Source organism: Grampus griseus (assembly GCF_964374135.1).
Source record: "Grampus griseus genome assembly, chromosome: 8".
Classification (NCBI taxonomy): Eukaryota; Metazoa; Chordata; class Mammalia; order Artiodactyla; family Delphinidae; genus Grampus; species Grampus griseus.
In genome coordinates, this window is record NC_139002.1 from 56,794,169 (window position 1) to 56,814,207 (window position 20,039).

At 51.9% G+C, this 20,039-nt stretch overlaps 1 protein-coding gene across 4 annotated transcripts in view; it reads right to left on the bottom strand.

Annotated features, from left to right (window-relative positions):
• The window catches only part of SLCO2B1 (solute carrier organic anion transporter family member 2B1), a 49,694-nt gene that overhangs the window by 14,377 nt on the left and 15,278 nt on the right, over positions 1 to 20,039 (bottom strand). For 2 of the 4 annotated variants that reach the window (XM_082659394.1, XM_082659396.1), the window contains exons 4-8: positions 18,704 to 18,866; positions 15,608 to 15,847; positions 15,276 to 15,374; positions 12,125 to 12,315; positions 666 to 768 (exon numbers count right to left, since the gene is read on the bottom strand). In XM_082659394.1, coding sequence (XP_082515520.1) covers positions 666 to 768; positions 12,125 to 12,315; positions 15,276 to 15,374; positions 15,608 to 15,847; positions 18,704 to 18,866 — 796 coding nt within the window. The remainder of the gene's footprint in view (positions 1 to 665; positions 769 to 12,124; positions 12,316 to 15,275; positions 15,375 to 15,607; positions 15,848 to 18,703; positions 18,867 to 20,039) is intronic. The other 2 variants (XM_082659395.1, XM_082659397.1) reach the window with 2 other exon arrangements.

The following is a 20,039-nucleotide window of genomic DNA, read 5'->3' on the forward strand; positions in this document are numbered from 1 at the left end:
GGCACTCAGTGTTTGTGGGATCAGACCCTTTAGAAAGGATGGTGTGGTCACAACATGGACCCTGGTTATTGATCAATTGAGTTCATAGTCTCAGGGTCAGAGTGACATGGATCTCACCTCTCACTGCACAGATGGAGAAACTGAGGCCCAGAGAGGCGCAAGGGCCCAGGACAAAAGCCCAGATTTCTGGACTTCAGCCCAGAGCTCCTTTGGCCCATGCCACAGCCAAGGACTTTAATAAAAATAAATATTTACTGAGAGCCTCCTGTTTGCAGGCTCCATGGTGGGAGGAGAAGAGGGGTCACAGATGAGCCGGCACAGGCCCTGAGCCTCAGGAGCTCACTGCTTGGTAGAAGGGTTGGACAGTCCAGATCTGAGCTGACACAGGAGTCCTGAGGTCCGGAGAGCCTAGAGGAGAGAGAGCCAGGCTGGGGGAAGGACAGAGTGGTTTGACCTAGAGGGACAAGAAAGATTTTAATAGGTGGTGATAAAAAAAAATGATGTTCCAGGCAAAGGGGACCCTTTGAGCAAAGACTGACCAGGGATATATGGTGCTCATGAAGGGCCTGTAGCTGTGGAAGGTGAATCAACAAAGGCTGGAAGGGCTGGATCCTGTACAGTCCCATGTGCCCCTCTGGCCCCACCTCTGGCCTCAGCTCACTCACCTTTGATAAACTGGATGACAGTCAAGTCTGGGGCAATCTGGGCTAGGCCATCCTTCTTCTCTGGGGACTCCCCAGGGCTCCGCTCAGAGGAGGCGTCCTCACCCTGGAAAGACACACGGCCAAGGGCAGTCAGCTGGAGGCCAGGCATTCTGCTCAAAGATGCTCTGGGCTGGGGAAGGGAGCTCTGGGAGAGGAGAGGGCGGGGGTCTGTCACTGCCAGCAGTGTCCCATTTGTTCTTGGCCCCGTAGATACTTAAGTAGTTTTTGAAAAAATGGATGAAATTCCAATGGTTGAACTCTGTCATCACCATTATTAACATCGTAATAACCGACATTACCGTGAAAATTCCCACCGTAACCACCACCATCATCGTTATTCTCGTCACCTTAAATATCACCCCCATTCACATCGCCAATATCATCATAAGTAAACAACCAATGTAGTCCTTACTATTGTCATTGTCTCTGTCAAGGTCACTAATTGTCTGCGCAATCTCACAATCATTATCACATCATCACTGTCACCTGACCCTTCAGAATCACCAGCAACAACATCATTATCGGAATCACTAATATCATCATCGCCGTCCCTCACATCACTGTTCTCCCTACCACTGTCTTCACCACCACCAGCAGCATCACCAACTTCTATCCAAGGTTATCGCCATCCCGCTATCTTCAGTTCCGTATCCCTCATGGCTGTCATCACCTGGAGAGTCACCATGAGCAGGGGCCTCCAGCGCCCATCCTGTTCCATCCTGTCTGCTGCGCCAGGAAGGGAAGTGGGTTGGGAGAGCCAAGAGGCAACAGCCCCCTCCTCCTTTTGGATGAGTCAGGCCACACCCAGAGGGGATTGCTCAGCCCTGCGACTGAGGAAGCTCATGGCTACCCTGTAGTGTGCCCCTCCACCTAGGTGAGGATGGCCTCTGTGCAACTCCTGAAAAAAAGGTCTCTGATCCCAGAAAAGAGAAGGCTAGGGGTGATACAATTATGGTCTTCTGATTGCGCCAAAGAGGGAAGGAAATAAAGATAGATAATGATTAATGATTACTAAGCACTTACTACCATCCCAGTGCTGTTCCAATGACAAATCCATTAACTCATGGAAACCTCACAGCAACTTTCTGAAGTAGGTAACATTGTAATCCTTATTTTTCAGGAGATAGAACTGGGACACAGACAGATGAAGTAACCTGCCTGGTCACACAACTAGTAAGTGGTTTGGCTAGGATTTGAACCCCGACAGCTTGACTCCAGGGCCTGTGTGCATTTGGCTGGTTCACCCTAAGGGCAGGGGGAACCAAGGCCCTGAGGGAACCAGCACTAAGTGCTGGGTATTCTGCCTGCCTTACTCCAATACAGCAGTGCTTTCAGGCAGGTACTATTACTGTACCCATTTTTTATATGAGGAACTAAGTCTTAGAGAAGTTGCTTCTGGCACAGGGTCATTCAAGTATAAGTGATCAAGTGGGGTCTGATTTTACTACATTTTTCTGTGCAGCCCGAGACCAAGATTAGAAGCAACAAGTTCCATGGAGAAAGACTGAAGCCCAATGTGATGAGCAGCTTGGATGAGCCTGCCCTGGGAGGAAGTGAGTTCCCCATCATTAGGAGCATGCAAGCACAAACTGACTTCGCCCTGGTCTGGGGTGCTATATACCATGGGGAAGGGTGGGTTGGGCTGGAGAGCTCATCTGAGGTCTCTGGTTCTGCCTCTTCTCTCCCCACAGAGCCTCTGTGAGGTCCCCATAAGCTTCATCCTCTGGCTGGTGTCTGACACCTTCTCTTCTGTCTCTCATCTTTTTTTTTTTTTAAGGGAGCAAATACTGGATCTCCCCACATTTCAGGACCTCCACGAGGGCCCCCACCCTGGGAGTGCCCTGTTCCAAGCCTCTTCCACCTCACTTGCAGGTGTTGGCTGGCTCAAGGCTGGCCCTGCCCCAGCAGGGAAATTCATTCAAACATCCGTTCAAGTGTGTTTGTCCCCCGTGGGCTTCTCCCTTCCTCGTCTCTACTTTTTATTCCAGCAGGTATTGGGCTCTGGGTTTCCTGGCCTCAGGGGAGGTTCGTGGCAGGGCAGAAAGTCATGGTTGCAAGATTTTCCTTTCTGGCTTTTGTTTCCAAAGCCTGATGCCATTGAGAAGATTAATCTGGGTGTTTTGGGGGGTGGGGAGGGGGGCTGTTTGGAGAGGGAGAGGAGAGAGGGGTTCCCTGAGAAGCAGGAAGCCACATAGCCTCTGCGACAGTACCCAAGGAAGCAGTTCACTTCTGAGGGGCAGGCTGCAGAAGGACTTAAGGAGGCTGGGTCCCCATGTTCCCAGCCACATGGAGCTTCTCAACTCCTAGCAGGTTAAGGGCGGGCCACATGGGCCAGGATGGATTGAGGCTGATATCTGCTAGGGGTGCGGTGGGGGTGAGGATAGGACCTCCCTGGTGCCTGGACACCCTGTAAGACCTCAGGACCTTTGCTTCACCTTGGTGGGGGAGCCCTGAGAAAGGCTGAAGTTGAGTTTCCTACTGAGCCAGGAGGATGGGCATTCAGAGTAGAAGTTAAGTTGATTTTCAGAGAAAATAACTATCCATCTTATACACACTTAGGGTCTGAGTAAAACCTTGTTCAGTGTCTCTCCCTTGCTGAACTCTGAGCTCTGCAAGAGGAGGGACCACATTTACCTTGTTCTCTGTTGAAACTCTGATGCCTAGCACAGGGCCTGGAGTGAAATAGTGCATGTCTGTGAAACATCTATGAAAAGAAGGAGTGCAAGAGATGGCTCCCACAGGCAGTGGGTGCAGGCAACGCCAGGCTCTTGGAAGGAAAATGAGAAGAACATCAACGGGAGATGCTATAGTGCTGGCAGCAAGCTCAGAGATGGCTGCTGGTTCAAGGGAGGGCAAAGGGTCCACACTGAGCCCCCAGGGCCTAGCAGAACGGAGACTCCAGGCATGCCAGGCCACTGGTATGTGGGCTGGTGGCCCCTGCTCCAGCCTCACTGGGACCTGCAAGGGAAGGAGACTTACACGCCACACAGGAGCAAATAAGTTGTGAGGTTAGGTAATGCTGACTAAAACCTGGTACTTGCCGTCTGCCTCTACAAGGATTAAATCACAAGCCGCTGTGACCGCCGACCTTCAACATGCCCTGAAAGGAGTTCAGGGTGGAGACCAGGAATAAGACACGCTGTGCTCTGGGAAAAACTGGCAGAACAGGCCTTCAGACAGTTAGATATTTTCAGGAGAAGATTTTATGAGCCCAGTTTGTGCATCTCCTCATACCTAGAAAAGCACTAAAGTCCTTCATGGTGACGTCTGCTCCTAGCAGCAACCTTCTACAGGAATGTGTGCTTGACTGCAGGTGCCACACCTCCTCCCCCAGCTTCACCAAAATCACATGCATACTGACCTTCCCCCCACCTCTTTGGAGCAGTTTCTCAGAGCTATTTGAAATGCTGTCTCCCAGGCTATAGTCCTCATTTTGCCCCAAATAAAACTTAATTCACAACTCTCATGTTGTGCTTTTTTTTTTTTTTCGGTCGACAGTAACTTGCACAACATCACACAACTGGCAAGTGGCAGAACGAAGATCTGAGCTCAAGCCTGCCCGAGTCGAAACCTTACACTTTATGCACCAAGCCCTGTGAATCAGAAGTCTGGTGCAGGACTGGCGGAATCAGGAGGCACCTTCGTGGGGTGATGTGAAGGGGCCTGACATCTGAGTCTTGCTTCTCTGGATGAGGCACTGTGGGTCTATTATTCATTTATATCTCAGAGCTGTGCTGTCTGTTGCAGCCACCAGCCGCACGTGGCCACCGAACACTGGAACAATGGCCGGTCCAAATTGAGACGGGCCGTAAGTGTAAAACACACATTGCATTTCAAAGACTCGGTATAAAAAATGGAACGGAAAATATCTCACAATTAGTTTTTCATAGTTATGATATGCTAAAATGAGAATATTTTAAATATAGTGGATTAAAGAAAATTCTTCTTAAAATTAATTTCTTTTCCTTTTGAATGCGGCTACTAGACCATTTAGAACAACATTTGTGGCTCATGTGATATTTCTTTTGGATATGCTGCCTTAAGGAGAGTTAGAGAATCTCCTTACTCTGTTCTGAGTCCTAGCCAAGCTGTGAGAGAGCGTGTGGGAAGGTCCAGGGTCCCGGAGCGAAAGGGGTGCTGCCCCAGGAATGGAAATAAGAAGGGTGGGGGATAGATTGACAACCTCCTAGGTTTCCTATCAGGGAGAGGCAGTCTTGCCCTTCAGACAGGCAACATCTTGTGAGTTCCTTGCCTGGGGTTCCTTGTCCCCAAGTAAACAGTAAAAACAACCACAGTGTCAGCTGCTGCCACATGTATAACCCTACGTGGTCTACACTGCACTTTCACATCCACCCTGTCATTTAATTCCCACAACAGTCTGGTGTGGGGACGATTACTGCACCTATTTCACCGAAGAGGAAGTGGAGGCCCCCAAAGGGCAAGTGTCACCCAGGGAGTAATTGGCAGACTAGGCTTTATTACCACCCCCTGTGCCCATATTGACCTCTGGGCTTTGGGGACGGGAGGGGAGGGACAGACCTTCAGGGGTTGCGGGGTCAGGAGGGCATCCAGGCAGAGGTGAGCTCTGGGATTGGAGAGATAGGAAGGGAACGGTTATTTGAAACAGGGACATATACTAGCAGAAGGGCAGGGGTGGGAAGAGAGGTGTCTGGGAGGTGGGAGGAGCCAACTGACGACGGTCAAGAACCTCTCGGGAGAGGAGCATGGCGGTTCAGAGGGCCAGGCTGAGGGACTTGGGCTTTCTTCTGTGGGTGCTGGGTACACTGACCTCCAGCCCCTGTCTCTGTTCCCTCCAGAAGTTTCCGCCTCTCTCTCCACATCTGTTTTGAGGACTCCTGACTAATAGTGGGCTCCAGAAACAGGAATCATCGAGCCTCTGCTCAGAGTGGGGCTCAGAGTATGACCAATCTGAGCTGTTTCCCCAGGTCAGCATGTCTGGGCTGAGGGAGCTGGTCAGAACTTCCCCTCTCGGGCTGTGTGCTGAATGCTGCAGCCCGTGGGACCCGGGACGCTGTGTGGTCCAGCACGAGGAAGGTCCCACTGCCTGTGGGGCCTCAGGGGACCCAGGAGCTGTCCTTAGAGGAAGCTGTGTTCCTTGAAGGCTCTGGGCCGGGGCTGTGATCCCAGCCCCACAGAGCCAGCGCTGACCCTGATGGGTGATGTGGAACTCTCTGCCAGCCCTCAGCTTCCGTCACATCTGGCCTCAGGAAGCAGCCACAGGGATGGGGTTATATGCTTAACTTCCTACCCTCTATGGGAGGGAGATCGTGTCTTCTAGCAGAGGTCCTGGACATCTGAGCTTCTCTGAGGGAACGGTGTGCTCCTGGCTCTCTTACAATGAGATTCTTGCAACTGGCCACACCTCTTTTACCTGTGGCTACCAGAAAGCTCAGGACCCAATAAGTGTTTCAATGAGTGGTCTTGGTCTTGATCGAGTGACTCAGCACAGGCCCTGCGATGGTTCTTCCTGGGCCTGAATCCCAGCTCCACCTTTCACTAGCCATTCCACCAGGTTATTTAATCTCTCTGTAACTCGGTCCCTCGGGAGTAAAATGGGGGTAACAACTATTTCATAGGTGGGTTACAGGGATTAAATGGGCTATTAATACAAAGGGCTTAGAACAGTGGATGGTACAGAGTAGGCAGTACATGTTGGCCTAATTTCTCACTCTCTTACTAGTACTGTACATGTATTTGGTGTGAGCCCTATGGAATATAGTGGAAGTAGGATATAGAAAAGCATCTAAGAAGAAAATTGGAAAAAAAGGTAATTTTTCCTTTTAAAGCTGGCCTAATCCATGCTAAGAACAAGCACTCCTGGTTGCTGAACCCGCATGTCAGGTATTGAACCATCCACCTCAACACTTTGCCCCATTTCCTTCTTACAAACCCCCCAAAATATAGATTGTATGGTTATACCCATTTTATAGATTTCAGACTTAGTAAGTGACAGAGTCAGAATTCATACCCAGGTCAGGACGGTGCAGACAAAGCTGCTGTTGGCCTTCCTCCCTGCCACTAAGCGATGCCTCCAGCGCAGACACTAAGGAAACGCTTCCACGGTGCCTCACGGGCCAGATAGGCTACCAAACACCTCTCTCCTTTAGCCTCAGTCTCCTCCTCTATCATTTGGTGGTATTGGACTAGACCAATGTTTTTAAAACTGGTTTTTGCAACAGAACCCTTTTCCCAAGTGAAATCTCACTCAAAAGACTGGTAGAAAAACACCGAAAAGTAGAACTGGTCTGATTGAAGTGTGTGTGTGTGTGTGTGTGTGTGTGTGTGTGTGTGTAGGAGAGGAAGGTCCTTAGCCCTGCTGGGGAACCCCTCCCCTTCAGTCTCCCTATGGTGGCATCCTTTGGGTTCTGTGGGGTGCAGTTTGAAAACCACTTGAGCAGATCACTCCAAAGGGCCTTCCCGCCCCAGTGTATGAGGAAGCTCTGATCCACACCAGGCCAGGGAGAGGAAGGCTCTCTTCAGACCTTTGGGGCCAAGACCTGGCCTCGTATAGACGGGTGCAGGGGAAGGTGGTGATGGCCAAGCTCTGGGCACAACCTTGACCCTCTCTGGGCCTCAGTCCCTCTGTCTGTAAGAGGGAGTGGGCGTTGAAGTGGACGATCACACAGGTCCTTCTACCTTAGAGAGCTGAGGTGGGGTGAGGGTGGAGTCACAGGCTTGGGTCACCTGGGATGGGGAAGGAAACAAGAGGGCTCCCAAGCTGGCTGGGAGGGCTCTGGAGGCAATGCCAGCAAGGGAGAGACTCCAGGCAGAGGGAAGACCTGTGTCACCCCGAATCTCACAGGGGCTGCAGTGGGAGCACAAAGTCCCAGGGGAACAGGGGCCTTCCGCCTGGGCAGACCCCAACAGACGGGCCCTAAGTCCTAGGTTTTCAAGGCCATTGCCACTGCCCACTTTTGTCCCCATCCCTGAACATTTTCCCAAAGAAGCACATCGAGGTTAATGACTAGGAGACAATGGATTTCATAGACTCAGGCCAAAATTGTAGCTATTTAGAAATGTGAATTTTGGGAGTCACACAGCATTTGAGGCGCAGAATCTTAGTAATAGAACATAAATACTCGAGAATCTTCAACTACTAGAAACATAGAACTTTAAAACCAGGTAATATTCTAATCCCAGACTCTGGGAGATACCCCAGAATAACAGACACTGAGGCTGCTGGGAAATATGACAGAGGCCAGTGGTGTTCAGAGTCTGGGTGGGGACACAGGATCTCCAGGGGATCTCTTCTCAGCCCCTGGTCCAGCCTGAAGGGTAGCTCAGAAGGGCCTAAGGAGAGCACAGGAGGGCTGCTGGCTGAATGGGATCCTACAGCCACAAAGCTGTATGGGCCCAGTTGACCTGCTAGGGAGCCCCTAAGAGACCATCTTTACTCTATGGGCTCTGCAGAGCCATGTGCCAGGAGCCCGGCGGCTTGACAGGACATTAGAAACTGGCTAATTGTAGACAGGGAGACTGAGGCCTGAGAGAGGTGAGGCCTGCCCTGGTTCACTTCTAGAAAGACGTCTGGGTGGCCACCTGAGCTCTGAGGTCACAGACACGTGGACAGAGACAAAGGCAGGGAAGCAGAGCTCCTGCCCCTCCCATGCCGATACGGCCTCCCCCATCCCCCATCCCATAGTCTTTTCTGTGGAGACTATTAATCCCCTCCCCCCTGGCAGAGAACTCTAAGCACAGGCCATGGGAGAAAGCTGAGCTGTCATTCAGTCATCCTCCGTCTGCCTGCTCCTGGCCTTCTTTCACTACCTGAGAGCTCCTTGGGGCAAGGGCTGTGGGATACACCCCTCGGTCCTCCTGTAAAAGTGCTCATGTACGGCCCTGTAGGCAGGGAGCCACTTAAAGGAGACACCAATGAACCTGCCAGAGGTAGCAGACTTCGTCCCGTCTTCTGTGTATTGTACAGACAGGGAGACTGAGGCCAGAGACCTCCTCTGGGTCACGCCATCCTTATATAATCTACCACTATCTCCTGGATACCAGTAAAAGCTGCATTTACTTCTAGGGGGGTATTTAGAGGACCCCTGAGCCTGGGAGGGGGCGCTTGAAGGGACTTCAGAAATAGTCCCCCACTTCACTTTCTCCCCTCGCCTGTTCCGACTCCCCATGGAAGATACACATCCCATGTATGAGGACCTGGGCTTTCTGGCTGCCAATTTTGCCTAATTGGGCCCTTCCTCCTGGTCCATCTCCCTCCCCATCAGTGGCCTGAGTGGGCTGGGCCAGCCCAAGCAACTGAAAGCAGACCCAGCCTAGGCAGCCTCAGGAGGCGGGGGAACAGTTCCTCCCACATCAATATTTATTGCCTGAATGCTGCTGGAAGCAGATCATCATGTTCTCAGCCTTCGGTTCTTTTTTAAGAACCTCTCACCGCCTTCCCTCCTCACTCCCCATCCCCGATGTGCTGAGAGAATGAATCCAGACAGCCAGACAGGTTCACAGCGAGGGAGCCAGGGTTTCAAGTCATCACAGAGACACAGCTCTAAAAATCCGAATCTCTGCATCACAGCAGCTTCCGCTCAAGGAATAGTGCACTCTCCGAATCCGAGGCACACAGAATCCTGCTCCAGGAATCTAAACTCAGCATCGTACACAACAGAACAGAATGGGGAAGTGATTTGCTCAAGGTCACATGACCGAGCCCAGCACAGCCGAGGCTCAGCCTTGTTTCTTCCACCTCTTCCACCCCATGGCCCTATGAACTTCTTCTCTGTTCAAATTCAGAACAGAGAAGTGCCGCTTCTCTGTGGCAAGACCCAGCTTGGAGACTGTCCGTAACTGGCAACCCAGTCTCTTCCCTTCCTTCCTCTGTGATCACCCTTGCTTCTAAGAACTCTTCCCCAAGTTCCAGGAATTTCTTCTCATTCATATTTTGGCGTGAGCTAGGCAGAACCAGGAAGGACCATCTGTGGTTCCAAGCTGTCTTCTTCCCCCGAAACTGGTCTCTCTCCAACGCCTGCCTTGCCCGCCTCTGAGCCAGCATCAGCCCTTCACTGCCTCTGGATGCCCATCCCATAGAGCAAGATCCAGGTCTGTGTGGTCCCCCTCCTGCGTGGCCCTTTGGACTCATCCTCACGCCCTGCCTTACTGCCAATGCACTGGTTCCTGCCTGGATCAACACCACAGCTGTCACATCGATCTCCCTGCCCCCAGCTGCTCTCTGCACACTCCTCTGTCCCTACCAATCCCTTCTGTTCTTAGCACCTGGTGCTAAAGCCGTAGGACTCCCTCCAGGGCTACCCACTGCTCTTGAAGCTGGAAGGCAAGCCTTTTCGTGTTCTGGCCTCTGCTGGCTGTCCCAACATCAATTTTCTTTGGTCCCCCCCAACCCCATGTATATTATAGCCTCTGCTGCAGCAGCGGGTGGGAGATGTGCTGGTGAAAGCAGCCAGGTGTGGTGTCAGAATGACTTGGGGTCAAGTCCCAGCTTTTCCAGGCAGAGACATTTTCAGCCCTTCCTCTTAGGCCTAAATTTTCTTGCTCTAAGGATGAGGCACTATCTCACATTACAGCAAACATTCAAATGCACCAACCTGCAACATTAAATTGAATTATTCTTGCTGCAAAATATTTGACAGGATTTTTATAAATTGTCCCTTTGAAATTGAACTACTTAGCAACAACTAACTTCCTTAATTTATGACTGTGATTTCTCAAAATCCTGGCACAGAGGTCCTAAAACTCTTGTAAATAAGGGTGTTAGGAGAATCTTTTGATCTAATATTTAGTCTTTGATCCCGGTTCCTGACACAGAGCTCCTAAGATCTTTGTAATTTCCTGAGTGGTAAGAGCATCTGACACCGAGCCCCGAAATCCCTTGGAATTTCCTGGTGATAGGAACGTCTTTTGTTTTAATGAGGTGACTCTGGTGGGCTCCTGGATGAGGGCTGGTCACCAGAAAGATCAAGCCATGATTGGAAGCTTGGAACTTGCAGCCCACCACAGCCCCCTAATTCTGCAGAGAGGAGAGAGAGGCTAAAAGGGAGTTAATCATCAATCATGCCTACGTGATGAAGCCTCCATAAAAAATGCCAGTAGTATAGGGTTCAGGGAGCTTCTAGGTTGGTGAGCACAGCCAGGTGGGTGATGTACCCAACTCCACAGGGACAGAGCTCCTGTGCTCGGCACACTCCCAGACCTCGCCCTGTGTATCTCTTTATCTGGCTGTTCATCTGTATCATTTACCATATCCTTTATTATGTAATAAACTGGTGAACATAAGTCAGTGTTTTGCTGAGTTCTGTGAGCCACTCCAGCAAACAATCAAATCCACAGAAATCTTACGTGGGGACAGGTAAAACAGGACTGTTTTTCTTTTATACTCCCAGACTTGGGAAAAAAGAAAGTCTAATGCACAAATTTTCAGAATGTAACGAAATGTGTATGAGTGTTCTGAAGCTGACGCTAGTGACATGCAATTGAGCTTTTATAAGACATTTCTCTTTTGTCTTCTTTTGTATTTTAGAGCCAATTTATTGTTTTTCAGGCCTCGTGTTTTTGTGGGTCCCTGGAAAACTTAGAGGTCCCTGGCCCAGAATCATCTCTCCTGCCCAGTGGCCTCACATGGTCCTGCCTTCTCCAACTACCTGTGACCTTGAGCACATCCTTGCACCTCCTGGGCCTGTGCCGTCCTCTGAGGAAAGACCATGAGGCGTGCAGAAGAGTTCAGTGAGATACCCCTGCAGTACCTCGCCAGTTACTTAACAACTTATCTGTCTCTTAAAGAGACTCCGTCCTCAGAGTCTAGGCTATGCCTGGTTTAAGTAAGGGTGGAGACCATGTGCTGAGCCCCAGGGTCCAGCCTGACGCCTGGCCTCAGGGAGGCACTCAGTACATGTCTGTCCCCTCACTGTCCCTGAAAAGGCCAGGTTCATTTCTATAGCCAAATCCTTTGCCCAGGCTGTTTCCACACCGAGAATGCCCCTCCCTTTCCTTTCCATGCTTCTGCACGTCCTTCATTGTCCAGTTCGACTCCCCTCTCTTTAGAGAAGCCTTCCCAGACCCTCCTGCAAACCCTCCACCTCCTCCCAGTTCTAACATTGCCATAGCACGTTCAGAATCTACCAAACACTTTAAGCAACAAGCAGAGAGGCGGTAGGGTAGTGGTTAGAATGAGGGGAGTAGGCTCAGACAGGATTGGGCTCTGCTTCCAGCACTGTCCTTGCTGGTCTCGTGATCTTGGGTAGGTCACTTCCATCTCTGGCCCTCGAGCTCCTCAGCCGTGGAGGGGCAGGAAATACACACTGTGCAGGGACGTCGGGGAGAGGGCTTTGCAAGCTGTGATGTGCAGTGCCCAGGAGGGATGGAGTTTAAAGTTATCAAGGAGGACAAGTGGGTTGGGGGTGGAGCCTGGACTAGAGTGGGGCGTGGAGGGGGCTTACTTTGCTGACAGGTGGGTCTGAAACTGCCAAGACCTTTCGCCGGAAGCGAAGCTCACGTTTCTCCTTGGGCATCTCCTTGGGGAAGAAGAAGTAGGGGGTGGCAGCCAGGGCCACGGTGCCAGCGGAGATGAGAAAGCCCAACCACCAGGCACCCACCCATCGGGGGTCCTTTGAGGTCAGACTGATGCCACCTGGAAGAGAAGACCATGCGATATTAGGGTCAAGGTGGGCTGTCACTTCTTGGCCACCACCCTGGGACTGGCCTCTTGAGACATGAAGTGGCCTGTGCTGGGAGTCAGGAGATCTGGGTTCCAGTTGTGCCAGTTAGTATACCTGTGTGACCTTGGGCAAGTCCCTGACCCTTCCTGGGCCTCAGCTTTTTCAACTATTAAGGCAATGTGTGTCGTGGTCAAGGTCATGGACTTTGGAAACGGACCGCTGGGTCTGAATTCCATTGCTAACGTAACCTTGGGCAAGTTACTTAACCTCTTGGTGCCTCGGTTTCCTCCTCTGTAAAGTTCAGATATTAGTAGCACTTACATCATAGGGCTGATGTGAGAATCATAGAAACTAATACGTGTAAAGCACTTAGAATAGTGCTGGCACATAGAATGTCTACATGGGTGTTTTCTCTTTGCTCACTGTTACTACTGTGATTATTATTAGGAAACTGATGGCTAGGACGACTTTTGTGGTTCTCAGACCTGCACGATGATCAAAATCACAAGGGGTGCTTGTCAAAAACACCTGGCCTTACCCATGACAAGCTTAGAACTGCCACAGGATGGGGTGGGAAGGTGACCAAGGAATCTGTGCCTTTAACAAGTTCCCCACCAACTGTATAACACAGGGAGGAAAAAAAGAAGGTACAATCTTTGCAGGACATATATTAAGTTAATCTTAAAAATGCATTCCAATATACATTAGGTGTAGACAAATACTGTTTGATTCCACTTATACTTGGTACCTAGAAAAGTCAAATTCATAGAGTCAGAAAGTACATTGGTAGATGCCAGGGGCCAGGGGGGTAAGGGTGAGGGTGGGAGTGGGAGGTGAGGAGGGGGAATGGGGAGTTAGTGTTTAATGGGGACAGAGCCTCAGTTTAGGAAGGTGAAAAATTCGGGAGATGGAGGATGGTGAGAGTTGCATAACAATGTGAACGTACTTAATGCCACTGAACTATGCAGTTAAATATGGTTAAAATAGTATGTTTTATATTATGTGACTTTTGCCACAATAAAAAAACATTAAAAAAAAATTCCCCAGGTGATTTTGATCCCCCTCCAGGTGTAATTAGGGCAAGATTATCCCAGGTGTACCTCCTGACTGAAGTGCCCCCCTCTCCCAACAGACCTCTTGACCCCAAGGCTGAGTTGGGTACCTCCTCCTTCAAGAGCGTCTGCAAACACTTTCTAACAATACAGATGCATGATGACACCAACCCCATGAGTGGGGCTGATTCCCAGGGGCTTGATCCTGAGCTCCTCCTGGACAGGGGCCAGAGTACACAGTCAGCACTCAGCAAATGCATTTGTAAAACTGGGGGCAAAGTTGGCTTCTGCACTGATTCCCTCTTCCACTTATTATTCCCCTGGCTTCTGTGCCAGGCTGGTGGGAACTCACACACACAGCTCAGATCCGCTTCTCACATACCAGTCTGTGCCTGCAGTGGATATGACCCGCCCAACCCATGCAATGCCCCAGAGAGAAAGAAGGATTAGGGAGGTGGCACATTGGTCCACAGGAATGCCACATCTGCCTGTGAAGGTGGCATAGCTGCCAGGATGATGTCAACAGAGCCAGAAACATCCCCCCATCCCCTGTGCTGGGGTGTGTCTGGGAAACTGACTCCTGACTCCTAAGACTGTTCCATAGGGAGAGAGGAGTTACAACCAGAGTCCACATTTGGCTCCTGGCCCAGCTTTCTAGAAGGAAGGGAGGTGGGGCAGGGTTATCCCTAGCGACTCTTGTTCAGAGCTGCCCAGGCCTGTCCTGACTGGAGGCACCCGTGGGCAAAAGCCAGAGAACAAGAAACAGAATCTGCCTGTCCATCTACCTGTACATGTGTCACCTGAGGCCTCTAGGGCTTGCTGGAAAATCTCCAGGTGAGGGATGGGACATCTGAGCACCACGAGGCAGAAGGCAGAGCTGGGAGCTCAGAGCTACTTGGTGTGACCAGAGGCAGCTGAGATGCCAGAGTGACCTTTTCTAAAAAAATTCCACTCCCACTCCTCACAGAGCGCCAGGACTCTGGGATCCCCAACACTCCTCCCTCCTGGCTGCCTTCGGACCCAGCTTCAGTTCCACTCCTTGGCCCACACTGACCACTACCTGGATCAGAGACCGCTATTCCCCAAACGGTGTCCTCAGCACAGGTTGTCAGGCTCTGAGTGGTCAGAGCTGGAACGGTCCTTAGAGGTCACCCAGTGGATTTCCCATCTGAGATGGCCAATGTAGCGGAGTCCTGCTCCAAAGTTCTCTCCGGCACGCCAGTGTCCTCTCTGTGTCCTGAGGCTTGTCCCCCGACAGATGGGAGTGCCCCACAGGCCAAGAAGAGTATGTGGCCCTGTCTGCTCCACGGTGTATCTGAGCAGGGGGCTGGGGGCCTGGGGGAGCTCAGGGGTGGAACTAGGTGAAGACACGTAACAATAGTGACAACACTTATACCTCTCCATCTGACGGCTCCTTGTAGCTTATCTCCACATTCTCACTGCATTGTGATTACAGCTTTGGGAGGTGGGCGGGACAGAGAGTATCTCAAAGATGGGAAAGCTGAGGCTCAGAGAGGTTAAGAGGCATGTCCAGGGCTTCCCTGGTGGCTCAGTGGTTGGGAGTCCGTCTGCCGATGCAGGGGACGCGGATTCGTGCCCCGGTCTGGGAAGATCCCACATGCCGTGGAGTGGCTGGGCCCGTGAGCCATGGCCGCTGAGCCTGCGTGTCCGGAGCCTGTGCTCCGCAACGGGAGAGGCCACAACAGTGAGAGGTTCACGTACCGCAAAAAAAAAAAAAAAAAAAGAAAGAGGCATGTCCAAGGTCATGGGGTTGCTGGGATTTGAACCTGGGTCCCGTGGCTCAGTGTCTCCTATGAGACCAGTGGTCAGTCAGCTGTGTCTATGTGCCCCCGGGGACAACTGTGTGCTCTGAGGCTCACCTTCCGGCATTCGATCAATGTCCACATAAAGGCGCAGCATGAGGCTGCCCAGCCCATAGGCCATGCCTGGCCCCATCATGGTCACTGCAAACAGGATCCCTGCAACAGGAAGCCTAGGTTAGACCCCTCTAGCCCGGCTTCCCTCTGCAGGTTAGTGCCTGCCCAGCCTCCAACTGGCAAGAGCAGCCCATCTCCCCTGGTCAGGGACGGAGAGCTCTCCAGGGCTTCTCCGGCCCTTTACCAGTCCCATGGGGCAGAGGTCAGGGACTCATACTTAGCCTGACCTGGGCCGCGCCCTCCCTCAGAGCCCGAGGGGTGGGACAGGTCCTCACCGAGGTAGAGGGGTGAGTTGCTGTTGTGGGCAAAGTCATCAATGTAGGAGATGCCAAAGGGCTGAATGGGCACCCCGCCCACACCGAGCAGGGTCTGGGCCGTGAACATGATCCCCACCACGGCCAGATGCTGGACTTCTGTGTAGCCTGAGCAGCTGCTGTTGGATGGGGCTGGGGCTGAGGTTGGGGCCTCAGTGGTGGGCACGCACAGGGAGGCCTCAAAGTCCTGTGGCATGTCTGCTGAGAGATGATAAAAAATATTAGGACAATACCTAAGACTTATATAGCACTCACTGATGCAAGGTACTGTTCTAAATGCCCTGTATATAAATCATCTGACCCCTACAGCAAACCCAGGGAAGGGGTGCTCGCATTACTCCCATTTTACAGATGAGAAAACTGACGCTCAGACAGCAACTAGCAAGGGTTAGAGCCAGGATTGGAACCCAGGCAGTCCAGCTTTGAGTCCATGCTCTTAAACCAGAGGTATGTGGAAGTGCCATGGCAACAGTGACTCTTAGGTGGAAGGGGTGGGGCGGTCGGAGGAGGTGTGGAGTTTGAACTGGGTGGAGAAGAAAAAAAAGATTTTCCAGAAAGGGAAGGTGGGGGCGGGTGTTCCAGAAAGAGGTCACAGCACATGCAAAACCAAGAGCTTGAGAAGTTCAGCATGGCTGGCTCACAGAGTGTAAAGGTCGAGGCCAGGGCTGAAAGCAGGGCCAGGCAAGAGCGGGGACACTGGGCCTGGGCTGTGGAGGGCTCTGGCGCCCTTGACCTTCCTTATGGGGAGGCTCGGTGTCAGCTCGGGACACAGATGCAGAGTGCAATAAAGGGAAATTTCTTAAATTAGTACCAGACATTTGTTTCCTGTAGCTCACCAATATTTGCTGAGCAAACTTAAGAAGACCCTCATACTATTATTATCCCGAATGCGGGTGTAGAAGTGGCCTTCTCTCTGCGGCTGGCCCAGCCCTTTCTGGGAACTCTGAGCCATGTCCACCCAGCCCAGAGAGCCACTCTTTAGGGCTGGAAAAAGCCATGTGAGCCAAGGTCAAGGACCTGGACCCTCAACCAAGACTGCCTGGGTTGAAGACGGTGAGCCTTTGGCAGAGAGGCCCTCAGCCCCCCAGGGCTCAGCTTCGTCCGTCATCTGTTGAACAAGCCCCCTAGGATGGAAGCTCTACACAAATATGGAATTCAGAAGCAGAATAATTCAGTAGCTCAGAGCAGAGGCTCTAGGGCCAGGCTACCAGGGCATGTCTACTAGCTGTGGGCCTTGGGGAAGTACCTCCTTCTCTGTGCCTCAGTTTCCTCACTTATAAAATAGGATAATGATAACACCTGCTCAAAGGGTTGTAAGCGTTAGGAGTGGTGATTGGTGCCTGTGCACAGTGCCTACAAGACATTAGATATGAGGATTATTATGGGGATCTTTAATAAGATCTTTTTTTTCCACCCCTGGGTCCCCAGTACCTAGCAGAGGGCCTGGCACATAAATACTAATGATAAGTAATTCATTAATGAGGAGGAACGAGTGAATGAAATAGCCTTGTATGTCAGAGCAGCGTGGGTGTTTGGTGGTCACCAAGTCCAGTCCACCCATTGTATAGATGTGGAGACTGAGGCTCAGGCAGGAGAAGAGGTCTGCTTGGGGTTTCATGGGGAGCAGAAGGGTGTTGTATGGCAGTGAGGGTGAAGAATGTGTGTGACCCTGCACAGGAAAATCCCTGTTAAAGTGAAGATTCTGGACGGAGGAATGTGAGGAAGTGTAATTTTTCAGCATCCTAGTCAGGTCTCTTGACAGTTCTCCACTCAGGCCTAGATAACCACTCTGCTTTCCTCCTGGACTTTCCCCACTTCCCAGACATTGCCTGTGCAGTTCCCTCCACCTGAAATGCCCACCTTCTCTCAACTGCCACCTCCTCCAGCTCACTCCAGCCTCCAGTATCCTTCCCCTACTCAGGGCTCTACCAGCTCCCCCTGGCTGTCTGGTGCTGGACGTTCTGGCCTGCGGCAGAGCTGCCCATGCTCACGCCAACCCACGCTCCCTCGCAGCTTCTCGGGGCTGGTTGTACCTGCTCCATCTTTCCACCCCTGGGCCTGGCACAGAGTAGGAGCTCCGGGGTCTGAGCTGATGGGAGGACAAGGGAGGAAGGATGCTTTCTGATAGCGCTCCTCCCCTGGGAAGCCTTCCATGATGGAGGCTGGGCCGTGGGCTCCTTCCCTGGGCTCCTTCGGTCCTGTTCTTCCTTCCTCACACAATTGATACAATGCGTGGGGGAAGGGGAGGTATTGTTTGTTTCCTCTCCCAGACTGGGAGCTCCCAGTAGGCAAGGACTGAGTCCCCTGAGAGGGTCCAGCACAAAACAGGCAGCACTAAGGGTTTCTCGGGTGGACCACCAGATGGATTGTTGAGGGGTTGGTGGACGGATGGGTAGATGGGTGAATGGGTGGAGAGGTGGATGGGACAGGGAAGGCTGCCTGAGTCGTTCTCCAAGGGACAGGCATCCATCTGTCAAGTTGACTCTCAACAAAATCCCACTGGGCTCAACAGGGGCTTCACTATTTCTGTCCCAAATTCTTTCATGGTTTTATTTGTTCATTCACTCATTCATTCTTTCTTTCATCAATGTCTTGGCTTCTTGTGAAGATTAAATGCATCAATACACATCAAGCGCTTAGAACAGCGGTGCCTAGTAAGTGGTGTGTCATACTGTTATTATTATACACAAATTATTATATATTATATATTATTATCCATAAATATTTCCTGAGGACCCACACAGGCCAGGCCCTAAAGTGGGCTGCATTGTAAACCCACCCTCACCTCAAAAATAAAAGCGGTGACATACAAGCAGGCCCTCACCAAGCGATGCCCAGAGGGCCTCACCTCTGCCCCAGGACTACCCACTACCCCACTGCCCAGGGCTGCCTGAGGGACCCGCCCGGGCTGAAGGAGGCAGTGGGGGGTGTGGGGAGGACTAGTAGGTGTTCTGGGAAGCTGGGCCCATCCTAACCGCTGGAGACCTGGGGCGGGGCCCTGTGCACAGTAATGCAGCAGCTCAGATATACCCTCAGCCCAACCCCTCCTGCTCTTACCGGGGCTGGTGTGGTCGTAGCGGTACGGCTCTGAGATGAAGTGTGGGACAGCCATGAGCACGCCCGCCAGGGTCACGAGGACAGCTCCATAGCCGATCAGGCGGGGCCGATGTACCCGGCTGCCAAAATAGCTCACAAACACGATCAGGGCCGTGTTCCCCACCTGCAAAGGGATGAGAGGGCCCATTCAAGTGGGCCAGAGGGCCGGCCTTGTCGCTATCGCCAATCTCAGTGTTCCCTTCTGTAGAATGGACTAGATGGTTGAATAAGAATCATTTGGCTCCGTCTTAAAAATACAGATTCTGGGTCCTCCTAGGAAGGTCCCTAGTGTCCCATTAGAGGAGAGAAATTAGAGCAGCGTGGACAGGGCTAGAAGTTCAATTTTATTCTAGAATGTGGGTTGGGCCCCGTGTTAGAACTTCTGGGAAGTCATGAATGAGAAACAAATAAAGTCTAAAGCCAGAGGACTAAGGCTTGGATTTTGAGCCTTAGAATCAAAACCCCCAGATGTGGGTGCTGAAGGGGACGTAAGAGTTTGCAGGGAAGGGCGGCTCTGCCGTCAGAAGCTGGGGTGTGCACTCCACTCTGTGGCTCACTGGTTGGTGACCGCGGGTGAGGTACTTACCCCTCACCTCCTTGCCGATGGAGGGGGGCAGTATCAGCAGAAGGTCAGTGGGAGGACTGATCCTGGGAAGGACAGTCACTCTCCATTTTATAGATGGGACACAGGCCTAGAGTCAGGGAGTGACTTGCCCAAGACCCCAGGTAATGACGTTCTCTTCCCACCTCTGAGATCTGAGGATGGAGTGCTAAGGAACACCTGGGGACTCGGTGTAGGCCACAGGCCTTGGGTTGGGAGGAATGTGACACATCACCCAAGGGAGAGAGAATTTCACAGAGATCTACTGGGGGTCAGGGAGAAAGAGAGTGTTCTCAGGACTGTGACCTTTTCTGAGGATGAAAACATCTGTTGGGGAAGGGGTTGGGCACAGCTGGACTCTGATCTCCCAGTCCACCCAAAGCGGATTGTCCACTCCTGGCTGTCTGGCTGTCATCCCAGAGGCAGAGGCCTGTGGATCCCGGGGCAACTCCACGCTGTAGAGTCATCCCCTCCCCCAACCATGCCAAGGTCCCAAAGTTCTGCCTTTGATCTAATTTAAACCTCTCTCACTACTGTTGAATTGGCTTCCTCTGATTCCTTCCTGGGGCAGACAATAGCCGGGTGCCTGAAAAGGTGAAGGAACCAAAAGGAGAATTGGGGGACATGGGGACCCTGGCTAGCTCTAAAATCCTCCGTGTCCCCCAAGAGGGACCCCCAAGGGTGGGATAGGAAGGA